Source organism: Podarcis erhardii (genome assembly GCF_964252035.2).
Source record: "Podarcis erhardii genome assembly, chromosome: 3".
NCBI lineage: Eukaryota > Metazoa > Chordata > Lepidosauria > Squamata > Lacertidae > Podarcis > Podarcis erhardii.
In genome coordinates, this window is record NC_138507.1 from 59,982,335 (window position 1) to 60,006,342 (window position 24,008).

Below are 24,008 nucleotides of genomic sequence, written 5' to 3' on the forward strand. Positions count from 1 at the left end.
AGTACTTGGAGAAAGAGTGAACAGCTAATAAATTCTTGCCTTTAACTGTCTCATTTCTAATTGCTCAGGTTTTCAAAACCTCCACTGCTGTTGTTTTCATTGGATGGATTCAGAGCTGAGTATTTGCACACATGGGGTAGACTTCTTCCTGTTATTAACAAATTACGTGAGTAGCTTCTCTGTCTGAGCCACAGCATGTTGATCTATTAAGAATGTAATAATAAATCTAAACAGTACTTTCCCCTTGAACATGTTGTCTGCTCTCATGAGCTTCTCACACTTCCCGTAAACTCATTTTGACCCAAATGAGGGTGGCAGTTTTATAGCGGCTGATGAGTCAAAAGACAAGAGAGACTTTGATGAAGCCAAGCCTGGATTCTATGAAGGGCAGGCATGATTAAACAACTGTTACTGTGGCTGGACAGCGATCATTTTGAAAGTGACCACAGTTCAAAACATGGAAAAATTTGGCGAGACAAGACTCTTGGACTCTTAAGGAGTTAGTATTGGGGATGAGGGCAGAAGAATATTAAAAATAGAATATAGTCAGCAAGAATTTCAGTTGACTTGATTTTTTTTTTTAAATAAAGCAGCAACTCACACAACAAATGCCCAACACATGGTTTATTTATTTGAATTTCAAGCTGGGAGAGTTGGGGGGGGGGGGAGAGAGAGACAAGACAACCCCTGCTTTTCCCTCTAGCCACCTGTACCTCCTGTAAATCTGCTCCAGAAGGGTGGCTGGGAATCTCCAGAATACAAAGGAGGTAGCAAGAGGGGAAGAGTAATTGGTGGAAACCACTGCCAGCCCTGACCTCCAGCGGGGGCTTCTGCCAGATTGAAGTGAACCAAACAAGCCTGTTTTAAAGCTGTTAGAGGTAAAGCCTATGATTTGAGTCCAGAAAGTCCTGTATGTAAACAGAAGGCAGTTTTGCTCACCTAAATTGTTCCTGTTGACTTCTCTTCCTGTTCCCCTCTATCTGTCCACCCTGCTTTAGTGTCTGTGTCCTATCTCATCAGGAGCAGTGGGTGTTTTTGTTTTGCGGGGTGTGTGTGTGTGTGTGTGTGTGTGTGTGTTATAGAGAGTTGCAGTGGGGAGATGGAAAGCCCCATTGTGAGCAAAAGCTCCATCACATCATTATACTTGTGCTTGCATATCTCTAGATCATATCCATTATGCATACTGGTGTGTAGCACTGCAAGAGCAAAGTCTATGCAGTGGTATGCAGCATACTGAGAAAACAATGGAGCATTGATTGACTATATAAAAATTCAGGGGGCAGAATTAGCCTGTAACTTAGCAACATAGTAATTCCGTGGCAGTTCTTTGTTTAAATGTTTAGATATCTAAAAAGTTGTAAAGAGAGTGAGAGACAAGTGCTTGGTGGACATGTTTTGGCAACAGCACAGTATTTCTAATTTTACAATAATGTAAGCATTTATGTTGAATTAGCTTGCTAATCAGAACAGGGAACAGGTACAAACACATGCACACAAACCAGTTTCTATAACAACTTTCTTTTGCTATGTTTATTAGCTACAGCTGTCACATAAACACAGGCTAAGTTCATTTGGAAGGTGACATGACATAGCATTGGTCTAAAAACTCTAAAGCAAAAGTAGTCAGTATGGTGACCTCCAGACTCCTGTCATCCCTAACCATGGACTATGCTGCCTAAGGCTGATGGGAGTTGGGAGTCCAATAACACCATGTTGGCCACCCTGTTCTGAACCTTTGAGCCTGTAGCCTCCTATCATTCTGAGACAGAGGGGATGTTGGATAGTTTAATTTTGAGATGATTGCCAAATATTTTCCGTGAGTTGAATTAAAGAAGCAAAATGTTTGCATGTCTAGTTTCTGAAAATCTCATTTATTTGAATATACAGTAAGGAATGTCCTTGTGGATTTGCCTAGGAGGGTCAGCTGGACTTCTTTCAGGTCTTACCTAATGCTTCCTCATCCTGCTTAATAGTAGTGGGTGGTAGGGTAGCAGCGATTACCTGAAGGGAGAATGGGAGGTACAAGGCTGTGGCGAGGCCAGCACAGTGCGAACACGCCAGCAGGAGCTGGTGGCATTGATTCCTCTGCTGGAAGGTCAGGCAAGTGCCATCACCCTGCTCTGCCATCCATTACTGCTCCTTAACCTGAAAAGCCCATAGTGTGAAAAGAGGATGAGGAGTGGAGGAATAAGGTCATGGGGCCTAACAAAAGCCCAGAAGGACTCCTATCAAGGTGCCATTCGTTTGACCACAATTACCCATTTCAGAGTGGTAATGAATGGCATTTTACTTTAAGAAATGAGATGAGAAGGGCATTCTTTAGAATGTGTTTATGGTAGTATAAGTTCTGGAGATTATTTGTTTTCTTTTTAAGTTAGCACTAGAAACCAAAGACTGTCTCTGTAGATTTCTAAAGATTTAGTTTATTGATCTAGCAATGTAGGGTGGTCATAAACTGAAAACCACAAGAGGCAGAACTCTAAAGTAGAAAACTGTTAGCGTCAAAAGTTCCTATGTTATGTTTACTCTCTTTATGTTTTTGAGGGTCAGTTGACGCATTCGTATTGCTATGTGGTAGCGATTTGCTATACAGAAACAAATTGCTATACAGTAGTGGTTGTCTGGGAGGAACTCCCCATGGCTCCCCCAGACAGTTTATGTGAATATAGTTGCCACTCACTGTCACTGCAAGCCAGTTGTGCTCCAACCAGCTACCAATCCATAAATGCAGCTGGCGAAATGACCTTTGGTGCAATTGACAATTTTGCCATATTCTTATAGCACTTTGTAAAGTATTTGTATGAAAAAATATATTATCTGTCAATGTGGCATTGTTAGACAATTCTAATTTTATTTTGCTTCCTACAAAAGGAAAATGTGGAACATACGCTCATGGCATGAGACCAGTGTATCCATCAAAAACATTTCCCAATCATTACAGCATTGTCACGGTAAGAGCATCTTGGGATTCCTACACACACACACACAACCTATGGAGGGAGAAAGTGGATTTCATTCTATTTCACTTTCAGTTCATAGCATTAGTAAGAGAGCTGTAGTTATGCAAAATTGTACAATATTGCAGTCAGCACATTTTAAGAGAATTTTGGCTCTCAAGTTCCATTGCTTGTTAATAGTGTAAGGATTCTTGTGGGAAACAGAAGGATAACTGCAGAAAATGCATAATGCAAATGTGTACCTGTGAAATGCCTAGATGCTAATACCAAGGAGGCAGACCAGTTCAGAGAGGTGGGCAGGGGCGGAGGAGGAAGAAATTAGTTGCTTGCCTAAGGCAGAGCTTTCATGTTGCTTTGTGCATGATAGCTGACAGAGACTAAAAGGGGTAGTTAATGAATCTTGTTATCCTTTTGCTAATAACTAGCCATTCTCACAGTCTCAGAAAGTGCTTTTTGACTGCTTCCCTCAAATTCAGATTCCTCAGTCAATGCCATTTCTTAAGTAAAACATTAGATCAGTGTCCTGAAAAAAGCAAATTAAGCCTTGTTATCATCTTTTTATCACCTGGATACTAGCAATTACCCCTGTGTAAGACTATAAATCCCAAGCCTGAACATCTGTATGTTGAGAGCAGGGGTAGCAGGGAATTGGAGTCTTAACAACATCTTGGAATCACCATTTTGACTACCCTTTAGAGACTCATAACCATTTAGGGTGCCTTGTTACTGTCAGTACTTTGTGGAAGAGATTCATTCACATACCAGAGCTTTATATTTGCACAATTAAAGTGGATTAAAGTACCCTGTAATTCTAGTGCAATGAATCCACTTAAAAACAACCACAGATTTTGTGGTTTGGAAAGTGATGGGGTGCATAAACGATTAACAGGAAGGTGTGTAAACCCCCTGCCAACCAAATTAGAAGGAATGCAGAATGAATATTCATTTCCATATAACTGCCCATAAACAAAACAGCTCGAATGCTCAATCAGGACTGGACAAAGCTAACCACCAACTAAGCTTCATGCAAGCAAATCGGGATGAACCTCAATAAAGAGGTTTGCTGGAGGAGCCCTTAGACAAAATCTGGTGAAGCAGAACACTTATGTTTCTATCATTTTACATGTGTGTAATGTGATATCTTTTGGCTAGGTTTTTTAAAGTATATTTTAACCTTTTGTTTGCCAAAAACTCGGTGACTTAAAAATATGAAAGCAGTCCATCCCTTTACATATCTTCTCCCCACCTCTTGAGTCCATGATGCTAATTGAAATACCATTCCCATCCCAGCCTTTCTTTACCCTCTTTCTTGTTCTGTCTCTCTTGCCTTTCAAATTAACACTGGCTCTTTGTTAATCTTCCCACACTCGTTAAGAGGTGTGTCCTACTAACCTGATGTCCTATGTGAATGGAGAGTATGCCCTACATGCACCCCAAACTCTGGTGGGGCTGTACATTATAGGGAGAGATTGGTAAAGATAAGCAATATGTCAAGTTGGTTGGACCTGCAAGTGTTATTGCTCAAATACAGTCTCTTGTCCTCAGATGGTTGGAAGCAGAAGCAATGTTGATACTTATGCAATGAATTAATCTTATTTTTTCAGGGCTTATACCCAGAATCCCATGGTCTAGTGGATAATAAAATGTACGATCCAAAGAGAAATGCTATCTTCACTCTCAGAAATGTAGAGAAGTTTAATCCACAGTGGTACCAAGGACAGCCAGTAAGTGCTAATTATATTATATTTTACTTATTTCATATCCTGCCCTTCCTGCCAAAAGATATATGCCAATATATTATATAATATATGCTAACAACCCATGAAAGAATTGAAAATGTAAGTATCTTTTGCTTTTATTTATCTTTTTTTTTTAAAAAGGAACCTATTCTAACTGAATATGTATTTATACTATTGCTATATTTATATAGCGTCATCAGTGTGCATTGCACTTTTCAGAGCACAAGAGGACAGGTCCCTGCCCCCAAAGAGCTTACAGTCTGAAATTCAGGGCAAGAGAAACAGACAAAAGAGATGGGGGGAGGGAACTGAAGTCAGGATTGAACTATCCAGTTATTTCAATTACACATGTTTGTATTAATTACAATTAATCTTTGGAACTGTGGTTGAAGGTGGGTTTGAAGGAAATTAAGCAAGGTGTTTGCATAAAGGTGCCTTGTGAAGCAATTCCAGACAGACAGCAAAGCAGTAAGGGCAGAATCATTTCAGGGAACAGGTGATGGAACTGGATAACTGACCGTCAAAAGGAAAGGATATGTCAGTAAAGGTATAAGAGACCAAGGCCATGGAGGGTTTGAAGGTAAAGACTAGAAGTTTATTGATTCCTCATTGGTGCAGCTGTTTCAGTTTCACATGCTTAAGCTTAGTTAGAGGCTGTGTACACAGTCCTGTTTATTCTGCGGTCAGTCCATTCCCACTGCTGCTTTGGCAAGTGGTGTAGAAAGGAGGTTAGCTGCAATCCATTAGGTCCATTAATTTCAGTGTGTCTACTCTGAGTCTAACTTATTTGAATACCACCCCATCTCTATCCTGTTGTTTATTATAACAGACTTTTTTTATATAGTTCCCCCGACACCCACACATCAATTGATCTGATTTGAGAGAAAGAACAACTTAGCTGTGTTTTAAGCAGGAAATGTGTGGCTCCATTAGAGAAGAGCATAGAAACTAGAGAGTTGAGCCAACATTCATAGAAAAGGTTGGTCTTTGGGGAATGATTTAGAGGAAGTAAGAGAGGCGGCATCACACAGGCATTCCAGGAGGCAGTTTTAAGTATACAGGACGGCAAGGGAGAAACAGGAGCAGGAGGGAGCAGGAGACCTTTGAACATCTGAACTCACTGCAAGTAAAAGTAGACAACACTGAGCCACATGGGTCACTGACCTGACCTGGTAAAACGTATCTCTCCATGTTACTATAAATAGCTTTAAAATAAAGTTCACGAAATTCATCATTAGAAAGACTTAATGAATAGCAATTGTCTATCCTTTCATACAGATCTGGTTGACAGCTATGTATCAAGGACTAAAATCTGCCACGTTCTTTTGGCCTGGTTCAGATGTCGCCGTTAATGGAAGTTTTCCAGACATCTATAAAGTATACAATGGGTGAGTCTCTAAGTTGACGAACAACAAATACAAAAACCCCAGAATTTTAAAAAAGTTTTGAAACAGCACATCTTATTTCTTCTACCAATATCACAATAGGAAGAACATATTCCTCAATTCATCAAATAGTCATTTGTTTTTCTTTTGCTTCAACAAGGCAGGCTCATCCAATCCGTCCTTGATTTATGTCTCATCCATGTCTATCTTCCACAGAAATGGCCTTTCACTTGGCCTCTACCCATCTTTTTCTTTAGAACTGCAACTCAGCCATCTTCACCTCCTCTCTTCATCATCCCCACCAGTGAATCCCAGACCAAATGAATTAATACAAAGCAAATACAAAGGGATGCAGGTGGCACAGAGCCTAGGGCTTGCCGATCAGAAGGTCGGTGGTTTGAGCTCCCATTGTTCACTCCCAGCTCCTGCCAACCTAGCAGTTCGAAAGCACATCAAAGTGCAAGTAGATAAATAGGTTGGAAGGTAAACGGCATTTCCGTGCACTGCTCTGGTTTCACCAGAAGTGGCTTAGTCATGCTGGCCACATGACCTGGAAGCTGTCTGCGGACAAACATATGCTCCCTTGGCCTATAGAGCGAGAAGATCACCACAACCCCAGAGTCGTCTGCGACTGAACCTAACGGTCAGGGGTACCTTTACCTTTACCTTTACCTTTAAATACTAATAAATAAAGCAGGTACTTCAGTGCAGATACACAAACATTAAAAAATGGTCTGAGGACAACAGAATCCACCTGTACAGATTTAATGGGTAATACCTGGAGCTGAAGTCTTTTTGTTTTGTTTTGTTTTATTATTTAGGTCAGTGCCATATGGAGAAAGAGTAATGACTTTTCTTAAATGGCTACAGTTACCAGAAGGGGAAAGGTAAGCATGACATTTCAAAGCTATACTTGTGCTTAGAACTGTTAGAAAACCAGGACAATGATTAACTTGAATGCTATTTGCCTTGGATCCAGACTGGGCTCTTCCACAAACAGAACAATATTTGACCCTGCGGAGACTCCTGCTGGCAGAAGTGGGAAGGAAGAAATTTTTGCTTCTTCCCTTTTTTCTCCACCATCCTTCTTGCCACCTCCCTCACTGTTTTGGAGGGTTCCCCTGGTCCTCTGGAGTGCATTTCCAAGGCCAAGGGGAAGCACAGTAGAAGGAGAAATGATGGAATCCACTCCTTCATCTGCCAGCAGAAACATCCCGTGGGCAGAATTCTGCTTGTGGGATCTTGGGGACATCTATCACTGCATAATGCTGTGCATTTTAGCAAGACCACCAAGTTACGCCGGTTTCCATCTCCCTGTAAGATATGTATTCAGTTTCTAACTCCAGATGTGTAGCTGTGGTAGCAATATACAGTGTGGCGGTACATTAAAGTGTAACACATTAGTTGTGGCATGAGCTTCCATAGTAAGACTGTACTGATGCAGCATCTGAAGAAGGTCCATGTGAAAAAATAGGGTCTTGCAGCAAAGTACATTTGTTACAGCATGATCAGCACTTAATCCCCTTTAATTTTCAGTGGCAGATACTTGGGTACACATTTCACTTTCCCACTGAAATCAGCAGGATTCATGTGTGCTTGACTTTGCATGGATTGTGGTCTTAGGCTGCCACCATATGCACATCTGCTTGGGAGTTCAGCCCACTCATTGCTTATGGGGTTGGGCTGCATTGAACCACAGGTTTTGTTGTTTTTGCTTCAGTGAACAACAAACAGTTTCCAGAGCCATAGTTATTTTAAGCTGTTGCAGAAAAAGCGATGAAAGGTCTTGTGGCACCATAAAGCCATACATATTTATTGCAGCACAGGCTTTCATGGAGAAAAAAGCTTTCATGCCAGCGCATATATATGCATGTCACATTATTATTATTTATGATCATTTGTGTAGCATTTTCAAGGGTTGCAAAGTACTTCTCATGCATTTTGAAGGGTTTCCAAGTACTTTTCATGCATTATCTAGTTACAATCTTAACCCGCTTAAGTGGCAGAGTAATCTAACCCCCATTTGCACTGGGCTGGTGTTGGATTACATGTCCCTCTGCCCAGCCCTGTGTGCCACCTGTGTGCAGAGTTCCCCTTTCTGCCTGACAAATACAAGAGCAGCAGGAAGTGCTTCTAGTGAGTTTCCTGGCAGTGGCAACCAGCAGAGAACTCTAAGGAGGGGCTGTGCCAGTTGAGGATTTGTTTTGATTCCAAGCCAGCCCTGTTGCCATCGTGTGCTAGCATTGCCTCTGATCCAGGGCTGATCAATGTACCATCTCCCAACTGCTGGAGTAATTTCTCTTCCCCCTTTCACCTTCCATGCTTAGCAAGGATGTGAATGTGCTGGGGCCCCCACTGCTCCATTAAACCTGCCAGACAGTAGCAGGATTAGGAGTGCATTCTCAGTCCTTGTTATTCTTCATATCTCTCATCTGGGGAGGCATGACTAAGGATGAGGGAGAATGGCTTGCCTAAGGCCACCTAATGAGTTTATGGCAGAGGCAAGATTCAAACTGGAGATTTCTTGATTCATAACTCATTCTGTTCTCTTAGCTGGTGTGGCACACCTGTTCTCTAATATATGTAAGCTAGGATATTCAGCTATTCTGTAATGGTGTTGCAAGACCCTTTCTTGTTCTTGGTGCACACTTATTTCTTATAAATAATATTGAATCAAAATATTTCCACACTTCTCTCTGAATTTATATGTAAAATATTAAAATGTTGGTGCTGTTTGATATAGACCACACCTTTACACTCTGTATTTAGAAGAACCAGATTCCTCAGGCCACAGATATGGACCAGTTAGCAGCGAAGTAAGTAACTTCATATAATTTTACTTTTGGTTTTAATGTTAAGTTCTGTAATTGCTCAGGGATGTGATTTTTTTAAAAAGGAGATTTGTTGGAAGCTTACATGTACAGCAGCATTTTAATAACAGCACTTCCCAGTTCACACCTAATGCTCAGCTAAACCATGGCACAGTGTGAATTTCTCTGGTCCTTCTGCTGCTGTGCTACCCCAGACTAAGCCTGCAATCTGCACCTCTCTTACCTGGGAGTAAGCCCCAGTGAATTCAACGAAACATGCTTCTGAGAAGACATGGTTAGGATTGTGCTGTAAACCATGGTTTGGCTTAGCATTATGCATTAACCGGGCCATGGTGTATTACATGTAACTGACAACCTCTTAATTTAAGCCATTAAATATAAAAAATAAGACACATCTTTCTTCTAACTATATTTGTGATGCTTTCCAAAATACCAGTCTAGATTTCCATTTGTTTCTGTGTATGTATGTCAGGCTGCAGGCCTAGAGAGAAAGGTTTTTTCTATGTGAGTAACTTGTTGAAATATTGAAAATATTAATCGCCGTTAACATTCATTTACATGTTAAGTTATCATTGGTTTTGCCTCTCCTCCCCCCCCCCCCTTGCAGGTCATTCTTGCATTACAGAGAGTAGACAGCATAGTTGGGCTACTGATGGATGGACTTAAGCAGATGAACCTCCACAATTGCATTAACATTATTCTGCTTTCTGATCATGGTAAGCTTATTTAAATTATGCAGGTCTTGTTTGAACACTTCTTTTAAAAACAAACAAACAAATAATAAGTATATTTTTCAATATTCTGGTGTTTTATTGGTTATATTTTGTTTTACTGTAATTTTGTGTTGAGCTACCTAGAGAACCGTGGTTACAGTGCAGCCTATAAATTTTATGTGTGAATGAATACATATTTTCTCCAACTTGATTTGGTTCACACTCTTCATTATTTGTAATATCTCATATCAGTATCTCAGAAAGGTCCAGAATAAATGGAAGTAAATCCAGTTTAAGTCACAGTGACTTACTTCCATGTTTAGGATTGAGGTGGAGAAACAAAAACATAGGCAACAATTTGCAACATTTATGGTACAATTGAAACAACCTGCTGGGGTGGGGAGATTGGATCCAGCAGCTCTTGGGTTGTCCCAACTGTATAAATTATCCACCCTGGCTCAGATGAGCAGCATAAATTATGTGAGCATAACCCGCCAACCCCCACACTGCCAAAAATAAGGGGATGATCCAGGGGAGTGGCTGGAGCAGGAGGGAGAAATAGCAGCGTGACCCTGATCCCAAACCTCCTTCAGCTCTTTCATTAGATTTAGTGACCCGACAGAAGTTACACCATTTCCTGTAGTTTGGATTGCTCTGTTATTGAAATGTCAAAGTCTATTTATACTACTAAGGTTGCAATCCTATACACACTTATCTGGGGGTAAGTTCCACTGAACTTGATGAGGCTTGCTTCTGAGTAGACATGTACAGGATTGTGCCATTCATTTGTTGTTCATGTCTTTCTAGTAATTTTGCTTGGTGAGCTATGTTGTCTCAGTGAGCTATTCTTAAAAAGAGTCTTTCTTTCTTTCTTTCTTTCTAGGAATGGAGGCAGCAAGCTGCAGCAAATCAGCATACCTCAATACATACTTGGATAGTGTTCAAGACTTGTTTATAGTACCTGGACCTGCAGCTCGCTTGAGACCCCAAAAAGTTCCAGATGAGTATTACTCTTGTATGTAACTACTAGACTAATTTATACTACTTATTTGTGTGTGTTGCAACTTTCAAAGTACAGCAAAATAAATATTGGAATGAGCCTGTACTACAAGAGGTCCATAACAAAATAACCATGTCAAGCTTCTCTCCTGCTTCAGTCCTGGGAATGGTTGACCTTTGTTTGACCAAAGAGCAGGTTAAAATGTAAACTGAACAAATAAATGAATTATTGTGTTCATTACCTGCACCTGGAACAACTTATAAGCACCAGATCACAAGACGCACCTAGTTTTTGGAGGAGGAAAACAAGAAAAAAAAAATATTCTGAATCCCAGAAGCCAGAACAGCAAGAGGGATCACTGTGCAGCGAAAGCAGTGATCCTTCTTGCTGTTCTGGCTTCTGGGATAGCTGCGCAGCCTGCATTCGCTCCATAAGACGCACACACATTTCCCCTTACTTTTTAGGAGGGAAAAAGTGACTCATAGAGCAAAAAATATGGTATATACACAGAAGTAAGTCCTATTGAATTCAGTGGGGCTTATTCCCAGGTCAATGAGGTAAAGATTGCAGCAAAAATTATAGAACAATGCATCATTGCACTGGAGCTTTTCTCTGTGTCAACTCTTCAGTGATTTAATCACTTGAAAGGCATAACTTAAGTGTTTTGGAACACTTAAGCTGGTTGGATATGGGGAGGTAAAAAAAGAACTCTAGTTTTTGCAGGCATATTCTTCAGGGTTATATACAAATGCAACCACTGACTATCTTGAGGCACAACCCCAGTATCCTATCAATACAATACAATACAATAAGATGCCACATGTAATCATACTTTGGTCGAGCACGTGACTCTTAATCTCAGGGTCATGAGTTTGAGCCCCACACTGAGCAAAAGATTCCTGCATTGCAGGGAGTTGGAATAGATGGCACTTGTGGCCCTTTCGAAAAAATCCATGATGCATTTTTAGTCCACAGTCTCTTAACTTTCTTTCGCAGAAGTGAATAAATGCAATTGATTTCTTTTGGGGGGAAATACAGAACTGGCACATTTTAAGGCAATTAAACTGTTTCATACCAAGGGCATGCTATTTCAAAGAACACAAAACTCGAGTAGGTTCCAGAAAGATGACAGTTGCTGCTTGTTTTTATTTATTTAGACACTTCTCTATGTTTAACTAATGTACTGAGCACTCAGAGAAATCTCACATTACTCAAGTAAGTTGTGTGTTAAATGAACGATTGGAGAGCTTTTCAGCCAAGTTTGCCTGATGCCAGCATGGGACTGTCCACATTGGTTTTTGACACCCTTGTGTTATGCTGTATGGTAAAGAGTTGCTTTTGGTGTGGATAAGGCTATGGCAAAAAAGAGAAAGTCATGAATGCTTGCTAGGGAATATAAAGTATTTTGCAGTTTTTAAATCACCATGACTTATTAGGACATCCTTTATTTTCATTTTTCTTTTGACCTTTAGGTAACTAATTATTTCATCTAACTCTTCCAGTTGATTACGAAGGCATTGTAAGAAACCTTACAGTAAGTATAGTCATTACTCTCTGCCTATTTGTAAAATTATAGCTACGTTCTTTATCAGGCTTACCCTTATGGGTATGACACCAAATCACAGGGAAGTGGCTCCCATGATGGGGTGAGAGAGAGAGAGACAGAGAGAGAGAGAGAAGGGGACCTGAAAGTTTTCTATAGAAGCGTTTGAATAGGTTTCCTGTTTGAGTTATTCAAGTGTTTCCATTTGGGAACACTTAAAATTTGCAAGCGTAACGGGGTTAAATATGTGTTTTTAATTTCAACATTTTCAGTGCTTGGTTCCAAATCAACCTTTCAAGGCATACCTGAAGCAACTGCTCCCCAAGCGATTTCATTATGCCAAGAATGACCGGATTGAGCCAGTGCATTTTTATATGGACCAGCAATGGCAGCTTGCTCGGTAAGTGGCCACTCTTTCGTTCCTGGCTATGAAAATTTATTTTTTTTACAGGGCCCATGAACTCTACTTGTGCTTGGAAACATTGTTTCATTCCAGCACCATAACACAAATCGTATGTTTCTGAGTTTTGTTGCTTATTTCTATTAAGTGGGATCAAATTATATATTTGTAACCTTTCTTGAGTTTTCCCTTCTGCTAGTTTGTTGGATTTTGAGGCTGAGCTTTGCTGGTTAGAAGAATTTTAAGGAGCAGGACAAGGAGTTAGTCCTGGATATGGAAAGGGAGAAGAAGCTAATGAAGAGATTTGAGAAGCATCCATGGGCGTAGCTAGGATTTAGGGGGGCGGGGTGGTGGCAAAACCTCAGTTAAGTATTTTTCTTTATTTACTTGATGGGAGGGTAGCCTCCCCCCCTGCCGCCCTTGGAAACAGCATTACATAGTCTCAGCAAATGGTGCTCTGGATAGTAGGAAGAGGAACAAATTGTGAAAAAGGAAGGTTTGAGGGTCAGTGGTTGCGCTAGTCAAGCTTTTTCTGTAATGCCAGTTGGCAGGTATTGCCCGTTATCTATTCATGTCTGTGTTTTGTAGGATGCCCTCTGAGCTCAAGTATTGCACTGGTGGATTCCATGGGTCCGACAATGCATTTGCAAATATGCAGGTAAATAGGATCTCTCCCCTCTGTGTGCTTCCAAGGCTTTTGATGATGCTGGGGTAGCTTTGATGCTGGGATCTCTATCATGCTCTCTCTATGTTTCTCACTCATGCCTGACCACTGACTCTCCTTGCCATCTAGACTTGTGTCCTGCCTACTTAGGCTTATTCCAATTACCTGTATTATGGAGCTGGGAGTCACCTGTGAGCTAATCTATATATCTTTAAAAGATCCCCCACTGTATTGCTTTCATGGGACTGTTCCAAATTCAGTTGTAGGTGAAGAATTTTATATCTTGACAGCCAGCATTTTAAATTATCTCACTTTTGATACTTGGATTAAGAACCCATACGTTTATAAAATGCCAGAGATGTGGCATTTATCGTACTTTAAATTGCAGATTCTGTCCTGTTCTGAGTGTGATGGCGTGGGATGAGACTGGGTAACCCAACATTTATTCTTCTGTACATCTGCAGAGTATGTAGTCCAAATACATGGCACAGGTATCATTCTTGTATCAGCTCTTGTCTGCTACATTTTACTGGTGACTGGAGCAGTCTTACAGCTAGATCTTGGTTTTATTAAATGTGCAACTTGCATAAGAATTCAAAAGAATGGTCTTTGCAGGGGACAAGTAGTAGTTTAAGATCTTTACTGTAGAAACATCTGTTGTTACCGAGAAGCATGGCATGCTAATGTTCTTTATAGCAAGCAGCAGCGGCTGCACAAATAACAGCTGTTTTAAAAAAATTACCATAAGAGATAAGAAACTCACTCGCCTTGAATGTAGCAGTTATTTGCTTTTGTTTGTCTTGAGGGATGCAGCTGTAGTCTGAATAAAGGTAGATTATAACATTTATGTCATGACTTCAGTAACATTTGCAAGGAAATACATATTGTATTTGTTCAAAGAAAGTAAAAAAGAACCTCAACTGGAACATTTGCAACAATGTAAGCCTCCTGACAGATAATGTTAGATCAAACTTGTTTTTTTGTTTTGTTTTTAAAGCTGGGTTTCCTGTATGCCGTTAAAAAGGGCTATCTCAGTCTTACATGTTTAGATAAATTTAAGGGCTACATAGACACAGGGGCATAGTTACTCACTGTTTACTTCTTCTGGAGACAGTTCTGAAAAATATATGTGAATCAACTATATATTCCTCATACACACAGTCTAAATTAGAGGAGTCTGTTGAAAGGTTGTTCTGATTTCCCCTGAAATAACTTTAACAGAGAGTCAATTAAGATGAGCTTAGACTGCATTTGTATTCAGATCAATTTAGCAATTATTAGTTAAAGACTAACAGTGCAAACTTATAGAAGTAGTAGAAATAGAATTAATCATGCCTACTCTCAGATAAATGAGAATAGGACTACATCCTAAATGGATGTTCCAAATGAGTGTGTGTTACACACTGAGAGAGAGAGAGGGAGAAAGGGAGATGTTCATTTCATACAAATAAAACATAATTTATGTTTTATTCTAGGCTCTGTTTATTGGGTTTGGACCTGGATTCAAGATTCAAAATGAAGTTGATCCCTTCGAAAACATTGAGATCTACAATTTAATGTGTGGTATGGTAAAGTGGCTGCTTCCCCCCACCCCCACCTCACAAAGCTTTTGGAAAAATAGTTTTTGATTGGACTGGAGTTTTACATGCACATTATGGATACATTTCTTATAGTGGGAAACTGCTGGACTCTGCTGTCTCCTGCCCAATTTCAATCTAACAACAGCAACCCAACATTTCTTTTAAGCCCCTTCTTGTCCTCTTCCTATTTACTCTCTTTCTATACGTGTATCATCTTCTCAGGATTCCCATATCTTACTATTTCCCCTTTCTTGGAGCTCTCTCTACCCATTGCAAACTGCCCCACACTTAAATAAGTGTTTAACTAGATATGAGGTTTGTGTGTGTATGTGGATATTTGAGGGAAGTGCCAAGTTTCATGGGTTTTTGGACATAGACAAGAAGCCAAATAAGCCTTCAGCTTCACCATAAAGACATGTTTTGTTGTCTTACATTTTGAAACTTTGCAAGTGATGAAATGCAGTCTCAACATACAGATTCATGGGAGCTGTATATTAAAGCTCTCTTGCATGGCCCTTGATGAACTGATTATCCAGATTAATAGCTTGTTTCCCTTTAGCATCAATAGCGCTATCATTTTCTCAGTGTGCATTTATTGAAATAGTTGTCCCTGTGCATAGACTTCTCTTTGGGAGAAAACTGTTTGTAAATACTATTCACTCTTATGAAATCCCTGTCAGTTTGAGGTTGCATTGGACTGCTCTTTACTAGGGAATGAATTTTAGCCTCTCGTGTATTAGCAGCAGCTTCACAGCCTGCAAAGGGCCCAAGCTTTTGCTTCACCTCTAGAACCTTTGTCAACAGTGAAGCTATTGCCCTGTGAAGGAAATGAGAGAGAAATTCTTGTGATTGTAGACTATTCCTGTAGGCTGAATCAGGGTTGGGGTTTGCCAGTGTGCAAGTGTGCCTTATAGAAGGCAAAGATCTCAAGCTGTCTTCTATACATATGACAGGCAGTGTTTCTTGGATAGTGAGCAGACTATAATATACTGTATTTAAAGATTTGCTTGTTCCCATATGTTTCCTGCTTGGCAGGGGGTTGGACTCGATGGCCCTTGTGGTCTCTTCCAACTCTATGATTCTATGATTCTATGAGTCTGCCTACTCACTGATAACTTTAGAGGAAGCACAACTTCACATCTCAATAACGTCCGAGGTCCTTCTCAGTGGTAGTACCCAGGCTCTGGAATTCTGTCTCCCAGGAGACCCACCTGTAGCATGTGATTACTTTATTTTACTGCCTTATATTTTTATGCTTATGATCTGCTTCCAGTGGGCCTTTCAGTTGACCATCAGCATAGATAGAATTAAAAAATGTCAGAAATTCTAAAGACATGGCACTTTCATGATCATAGTTGCAAATGGACTGCACTGCAGAAGTGCACCTTTGAACATCTTTGCCATTGTTTTCTGAACAACTGTAGATCTACTTGGCTTGACACCGGCTCCCAACAATGGAACCCATGGCAGCCTCAACCACCTTTTAAAGAAGGCCAGTTATATGCCAAGACATCCCAAGGAAGAAAGCCTTCCTTCGACATGCCCTCCCACACAACAGAGAAGCTCTGCAGATAACCGTGGCTGCCCATGTGATTTTTCAGTAAGTATTCATGATACCAAAAAAAAAATATGTAGCAATTGAAGGCACTCCTGGCTAAACCCATGGAATCCTGCATAAGCTGTGTCAATATCACTTGGCATTCAGTGATGTCAATGAGGGATTTCTATGGTTTGTAATAAGTATTTTTTTTTAAAAAAAAACACTTTCTAACCCAGTCTTCATAACAATGTGATACCAGGGCGGGTTATCAACCAATACAATCATAACCCAAAAATAAAAGGAGCAGATAAAATCACAGCAAGGGCAGCAATAACAAGAATAATCAATATCTGGCCATATGGTCACCCCTGTAAAGGCTGGATGGAATAGGTGGTTTTCAGTTGACATTGGAAGCTTATAAGTGTTGGTGCCAGTCATAGTTCAAGGGAAAGGACAAACCATGACAGCAGTGAGAGTGAGAGGTCTGTCCCTCAATGCTGCATAACAGATGTCACTGGGATGAGGAACAGCTAGGAGAACCTCAGCTGTTGATCTTAGCATTTTTTTTAGAACTTTATAAGTCATTACTAGTGTCTTGAATTTTGCTCTCACAAGATCAGTGCAATAGGATTCCAAGGACCTGAACCAGTCAGCTGACTAGCTGCCACATTTTGCACTAGCTGTAGCTTCTGAACCATCTTCAAAGCAAGCCCCACATACAGCTTATTACAGTAGTCCAATCCCAAGGTTGTCAGTGCATGAGTCATAGAGGCTAGACTGTCCCTTTTCAGGAATGGCCATAGCTGGCAAACCAGACAGAGCTGGAAAAACAGCTTTCTATTGAGACCACACCTAACAACAATGCTGGAACAAGAATTCTCAGACCATGAGCCTCATCCTTCAAAGGGAAATCTCTCCACCCAGCCCAGCCCCCAGATGATGATGTGAATTCAATTGTTCCTGCTTTGGTCATCAGATTGGTCCTTTGATGAGTGGGTTAGAGACCTAACCCTGCGCAGATCAGCTGAGGGGGAAGGAGGGAGGGCTATGTATCTGTGATAACGTTGGGTGGTCACACCCATTGCTGGCATGTGACCCTTGCAGGGTAGGCCAATGGTAAATTTAGCCCTCAACCATTGACTATTTTAGCTGGGTCCGATAGGAGCTGAAGTTCAACAGCAGCTGGAAGGCCCATAGGTTCTCTGTCTCTGAAGTGGGAGAAATCTTTGTCACTATATCCCCTCATGGGGCCCCTGTGATTGAGAGGAACAAAGATGGAACATAAAAAACAGGACATTTTTTGTGAAATGTTTTGCTTGGTATGATGGTACACAAAATGACGACCTCACCTTTTGCTTTCTCTTGCCACAGATTCAACAACAGATAACTTTCAATACTTCAGAAAGTAAGCGTTGTAACTACTTAGAGAAAAGTATAAATTAAGCAGAAAATCTTTCCAGGAGAAGCAAGCTGAATTGTGTTTTTCTTCCTCCTACTCTAGTAAAGAAGATTGAAAAATACAGTTTGCCATTTGGGAGGCCCAGAGTGCTCCAAAAGAAGCAGGTCTATTGTCTTCTTCACAGCTACCATTATGTAAATGGATTTAGCCACAAGATCAAGATGCCTTTGTGGAGTGCCTATATGGTTAACAAGCATGTAAGTATGTTAGCAATTAAGGACACAGTTTATATTTAAAAGGGGGAAAAGCAGTTATCAGGAGGTGCGAGACTAGTGAGCCCAAACAATACTAAGACGAATATTGATTCTAAGAGCTAAACCAAATGGTTCTTAGACAGCACAGTGGTTCCCCATAAGAAGCACAGTGGTTCCCCATAAGTATTGTGGGAGATTTCAGAACAGGCCCATGTTACAATTCAGCTAATTTACTTCATTTGATATTTAGTTGACTTTCACTGGTTTTCAACGGGTGGGTCAGGACCCGCTAGTGGGTTGCAGCCTGATCCAAGATGGGTTGCAGGAAGATCACCACCACCATGAAAACATATGGTAAAAGATAAAGAATTGGGTCACTCAATGCATACTTGCATTAAAAGTGCTTCAGCCTGAAAAGGCCAAGAGTACCAGGGCTAGATATTGAATTGATTAGAATTCCAAGTTGAAGAATTTGAAGTTCATACATCCAAGATCTCCCACAGCAGCTTGAAGTCCTCCACTGTCACAGTCTTCTGTTGGGCAAAGGCCAGGTGGACCACAACACATCCATGTGCTTCTCACATTTGCATGTCACATGTTGTCTCACCCTGGCTATGACCAGCTTGGTCTGAAAAATGTCTGATGCTCCAAAATGAAATTCCCACCAAATAGGTCTGGTGGTGTGGCAAAATTGGAAGAGGTTTGGAATTATAAAATTCTACTATTAGAGAGTTCTTCACAAGTCATATGTTCAGCCAGCCAAACTGAGACTGGAATAATTATTGCCCCCCCCCCCCCAAAAGCTTCACAGGCCAAACCATTTCATAGATGACAGTCAGAGTAAGGGAGACAATTGTGAATCTGTATCTGGCAATTTATGTAATGTGCGGTATGCATACTCAGCAACTAACGCCCCATTTTGTTAAATAGGACAATTGGACTGCATCTTCAGAAGCCACCCCAAGCTGTTTCAATGTCGACAGTCGCATTCCTTCGAACCGCAGCCAGATGTGTTCATTTTACAAAAGTCACCCCCAGCTCAACTATGGATTTCTTTTCCCACCAAGTAATTCTGTTTTCTTTCTCATTTCTAAGCAGAGCAATTTCTTAGCGTGCAAAGCAAGAGTTGCAGTTTCTTCTTTTATATATAAGATGTAAGGCACCGACTGATTTATGTGCATTGAACTGACATGCAACAGCGCATGCGTATGTCGCTGCAACCCAGAAGTGGGCAAAAAAAAGGAGGGGAATGGGGCATAAGCCTTTTTTGAGACAGTTCATTCAAATTTTGTAATTAATAGTTGTTTATACATTTTTAATTTTCAGATCTGATAAAGGATGAAAGATACAGTAAAGTCGAAGCATTCTTATCAAGCAATATTGTACCAATGTACCATGCTTTCCATGGTAAGGGTTAATTGTTTCTTCTCTTTTTATTTTTAAAACCACCACCTGCCACCCAAACCCCTGAAACTCACTAATAAGTAAAGATGTTTGGAGGCAAGTGTGTACTCAGTTGAAGAATGGTATGAGGAGGCAGCAGGGCTGACTAACAGAGGCAGGTGAGGGGCCTGGAGGGCAGCTGCTTGCACCTCCCGGTGCCGCTGCCCCAGTTTCCCTAAAAAATATACAAATCAAGGGAAATTCCCCAGGTCACAGAGGTGATGTGTTATGAGGCCTCCAACATCCCAAAGATGTCATATTTGCCAGCCATCATGGGATGGTGACATGTTCATGCCATACAAAACTAGTTTGACAAATAAGAAAAATAAAGGCAGCCTATGATCTTAGTAAGGGAAATGCCAAAAGATGCCCTCTTATCCTGCATGTGTGATTGATAGGAAAGGTGCTTGTATTTCCTTGTTCAACTGCTCCCATTGCATTTTCAGTGATATGGAACTACTTTAATTCAGTCCTACTGCCAGCCTATGCTACAGCCAGAAATGGTGTGCATGTCATTTCTGGCCCTGTGTTTGATTACGACTACAATGGCTTGTATGATACACCCGAGGAAGTGAAAAGGTAAACATATGTCAGTTGTAGCTATTTTTAAAACCGTATTACAATTTTATGGCACTAGCTACCATAGAAAAGTTCTTACTATAGTTAATTTCTGGGATGAAACATCAGAGAAAATGCATTTTGTTATCTATCTATCATCTATCTATCTATCTATCATCTATCTATCTATCTATCTATCTATCTATCTATCTATCTATCATCTATCTATCTATCTATCTATCTATCTATCTATCTAATCTATCTATCTATCTATCTATCTATCTATCTATCTATCTATCTATCTATCATCTATCTATCATTTATCTATCTCCCATTTTTGTATTCTCAGCAATACTGATGGGCCAATAAGTCTGTTTCACTTTCACATGAGTTCACCTATGAGTTCACCTAGAAGTTCATTGTGTTTCATCTTCAGTCACCTGTGATTTTATTTCTTTGGAAAGTTAGCCAACAATCTATATTTAAATGCTATTTTGAAACACATTTCTTTCAAAATATGTGTTTCTATGCCCTCCCAAATTTGTATTTAAACATATTCTGATACGGTTTCTGAGTCAAGAATTGTATGAAGTATGAATGTTGGTGGATAAAGTAAGTTCTGATCCTCACATTAGTTTGGGAACAAAATAGAAAAATTCCTTCCAGTAGCACCTTAGAGACCAACTAAGTTTGTAATTGGTATGAGCTTCCATGTGCATGCACACTTCTTCAGATACACTGGAACAGAAGTCACCAGACCCTTATATATAGTGAGAGGGTGGGGAGGGGTATTACTCGGAAGGGTGGTGGGAATGGGTGATTGGCGGATAGGTGTGGTAAACCTGTTGACTGTGTCAACGGAAAAATCCGAGGGCTCCCTTGGACAAAAACAAAGACACCAACCAGGATTACTTGGAGCAAAACAGCAGCCTGTAGGCTTGGCCTTTATTGAACTGTTGCAACAGGGTGCTCCCCTCACTTGCAGGAGAGAGGAAGGACACAGAAAAAAATGGTGTGCAAGGTCTTATAAAGACTTTTGAAATTCCCCTCCTGTAGATGAAGCCCACCCCTAGAAACATCATGCATACATCACAGAAAGGAGGGGTTGAGGGAGGAGTTGTCGTGGTAACCTGAGTGTCCTGTCACCTGGCTGGTTCCCCCTTTCCCCCTCCCCATGAGTACTTTCCTGGTGACAGAGGGGAGTTTGCAGTTTCCTGCCCCGAGATGGAAGAGCTGATTTTTGTTCTTTGTTCCAGTCTGTGCTGAATCCACTCCCATATGCAAGTTCTTTGTGATCTTGATGGTCTTCTGTCTAGGACTATCAGGGTTGGCATAGCAACTGGGCAGGGCTCCTGTGGATGTGTTGGTATGCTGAAGGGATTATGGGTGCCCTGTATCAAACCTTCCCCATTTTGTAGTCCTTCTTTCATGGAGTAAAATAAAATTGGAACAGTGCAAATCCGATGTATGATTGATTTTCTATGAATTTATAACAGAAGTGTAGCGTATGTAGTGTGTGAATGTGAGTGTGTGTGAAGTTTGTACAACTGTAGTTTGGGAGTTGTGGATTGGTTCAGTTCGTATATCAGTGTATGTTAATAAGGAATTCCTTTCACTCTTTCCCTCCCCCTTTTTATAACTGATGAACTACTTGAAAGCTTATTTTGACTTTAAGCAGTACAGTGGTACCTCTGGATGCGAACAGGATCCGTTCCGGAGCCCCGTTCGCATCCTGAGTAGAATGTAAGACGCGACTGCGTGTCTGCGGATCACGTTTTGCCGCTTCCGCGCATGCACGTGATGTCATTTTGAGTGTCAGCGCATGCGCGAGTGGCAAGACCCAGAAGTACCGCACTCTGTTACTTCCGGGTCATTGCGGAGCGTAACCTGTAAATGCTCAACCTGAAGCACATTCAACCCAAGGTATGACTGTATGTGCATTTATAAGCAATAATTTATATTACTTTATATTATTAATAATACAAAACACATGTGCACTTTAATATGGTGGGCAAAGTTAGCCTAGTCCCCTCCTATGCTTGAACACTCCCCCTCCTCTGTCTCCACAATTTTTTGGGAAGATTTTATTTCCACTTTCCCTTAACTGTGTTTTGTTTTGTTTTGTCTGAATCAGGGAACATGATTTAATGCTGACTGAAGTTTGTTTCAAAGTAAGCCTACACTAACCATAGGATCCCTGGTTCTGACTAATTAGCAACCACAGTTAAGGGGAAATGGAAGCAGCTACTTCTGGACTGCAACTCAGCTTTGTGGGAGAGGAACAGAGAAGGAGAGGAGCCCAGTCATTCATGTAGTGCTGAACCAAGATTTAGCATTTGGCCCAAATACAGCCTGTGAACCTGCTACACAGATACCTACTATCATTTTGACAAATTCAATTCCTTCCTTCATCTGAGTTGCTATTGTAATTTTTCTTTCTTTCAAAGCTTTCCTTAGGAAAATAATTCTAGCTTTCCAGTTAAGTAGACTCATGGTTCCAAAGAGTTCTTTTGACATGAACTCTGCTCAAAGTAACTCATTAATAGCATCATTAACTGGTAAGCCTCAGTAGGTTTTCTTCAAAATGAGGAAGTAAAGCTTTTAAAAAAAGGAAACCTACTTCCAGAGAAACACATTTCATGCCTTTGACATCAAGGGACTTGATCCATCAGCAAATTCTCCTATATGATTCATTTCAAAAATGTTTTCTCACAGCAGAACGTTCTGGTGTGTTGCATTTAGCAGGATCAAACCATTTTAATGCTATAGTTTGGGCTTAAATGTTTTGTCGATTCCGCTGTCCATTCTATTGTGGTGTGACAAAACTTTAAAAGCTTACAAGGACAAAGTCTAAGATACTGATGTTTAAATTTTTATTCCAGGCTCACAAGTAATCCAGAAGTCCTCATTCCAACTCACTACTTTATTATATTGACAAGTTGCAAAAATGTTTCCCAGACTCCTTGGCAATGCGAAGGGTCTCTTGATGTTGCATCTTATGTTATACCTCACAAAGAAGACAACAGTGAAAGCTGCGCAGTGAGTAATCCCAATCCCCCCCCTAAATAAGACAGGCACACTCTGTGGCAATCTTTTACACAACCTTTTCTCTCTGCTCCAACAGAATGGCAAGCCTGAGTCCTCGTGGGTGGAAGAGAGAATTAAGTTCCATGCAACCCGAGTCAGAGATGTGGAACTTCTTACGGGACTGAGTTTCTACCATGACAGAAAACAGCCTGTACCCGAGATATTACAGTTAAAAACTTATTTGCCAAGCTTGGACAAGGCCTAATGTGAGTTTCTATACAGAGAGAGAGAGAAAGAAAGAAACTATATTGCACAAAGTAAATGTTTTAATCATGCTGGAAGATACTATTTTTGAAGATGCTTGAGCAAAATGGGAGCTGGAAAGACTCTCTGCCACATTTGTATCTCAGGGACATTTTATGGACCAACTATAGCAAAAGAGAACAGCTTCTCCCAGCCTGTTATCCACCTGAATGAGGTGGAAATTTTTTGTATATTATTAAAGTCATTCTGCCATCCATACGTAAATGGACGCACATGCAACATCAACAGCTCTTTTCAACTCCATTTAAGTGTACTGAAATTACTTTATTTTTGTTTATAGTGGATTATTTGTGTTAATAGTGGATTAATTAAAAGTGAAACAACTGGCATGTATATTTTTTAAAAAAGAAGAAATAATATAAATACTAAATAAAGATACAGCTATGTTCCGGAGTTGTTTTGCAGAATGTACTGTATGTCAAATACTTATAGAAAGAAGACGTTTCTGATAGCTTTGTAATAGCTTTGTAATATTTGCTGAAAAGAAAAGAAAAAATCACTAGCATATTTGTACTGCCCACTCCCTTTTCTGGAAATTGAAAAAATACTGATTTTAAGATACTAGTCCTTTTGAGCAACACATATTTGCTGGCTAGATTTGCTGGTACTGCTTTAAAAAAATAGGGAGAGATTATCATTTGTCATAAAGGT

At 40.4% G+C, this 24,008-nt stretch overlaps 1 protein-coding gene across 1 annotated transcript in view; it reads left to right on the top strand.

Annotated features, from left to right (window-relative positions):
• Positions 1–23,750, top strand: part of ENPP1 (ectonucleotide pyrophosphatase/phosphodiesterase 1) — a 46,747-nt gene extending 22,997 nt beyond the window's left edge. Inside the window, exons 6-25 of the mRNA XM_081855274.1 lie at positions 69–166; positions 2,872–2,951; positions 4,562–4,681; positions 5,975–6,084; positions 6,903–6,968; positions 8,825–8,897; positions 9,520–9,628; positions 10,509–10,640; positions 12,128–12,159; positions 12,441–12,568; positions 13,157–13,226; positions 14,708–14,795; positions 16,237–16,412; positions 17,724–17,757; positions 17,854–18,008; positions 18,936–19,071; positions 19,332–19,412; positions 19,895–20,027; positions 22,889–23,045; positions 23,131–23,750. Coding sequence (XP_081711400.1) covers positions 69–166; positions 2,872–2,951; positions 4,562–4,681; positions 5,975–6,084; positions 6,903–6,968; positions 8,825–8,897; positions 9,520–9,628; positions 10,509–10,640; positions 12,128–12,159; positions 12,441–12,568; positions 13,157–13,226; positions 14,708–14,795; positions 16,237–16,412; positions 17,724–17,757; positions 17,854–18,008; positions 18,936–19,071; positions 19,332–19,412; positions 19,895–20,027; positions 22,889–23,045; positions 23,131–23,298 — 2,146 coding nt within the window. The 3' untranslated portion in view covers positions 23,299–23,750. The remainder of the gene's footprint in view (positions 1–68; positions 167–2,871; positions 2,952–4,561; positions 4,682–5,974; positions 6,085–6,902; positions 6,969–8,824; positions 8,898–9,519; positions 9,629–10,508; positions 10,641–12,127; positions 12,160–12,440; positions 12,569–13,156; positions 13,227–14,707; positions 14,796–16,236; positions 16,413–17,723; positions 17,758–17,853; positions 18,009–18,935; positions 19,072–19,331; positions 19,413–19,894; positions 20,028–22,888; positions 23,046–23,130) is intronic.
• The last annotated feature ends 258 nt before the right edge of the window (positions 23,751–24,008 follow it).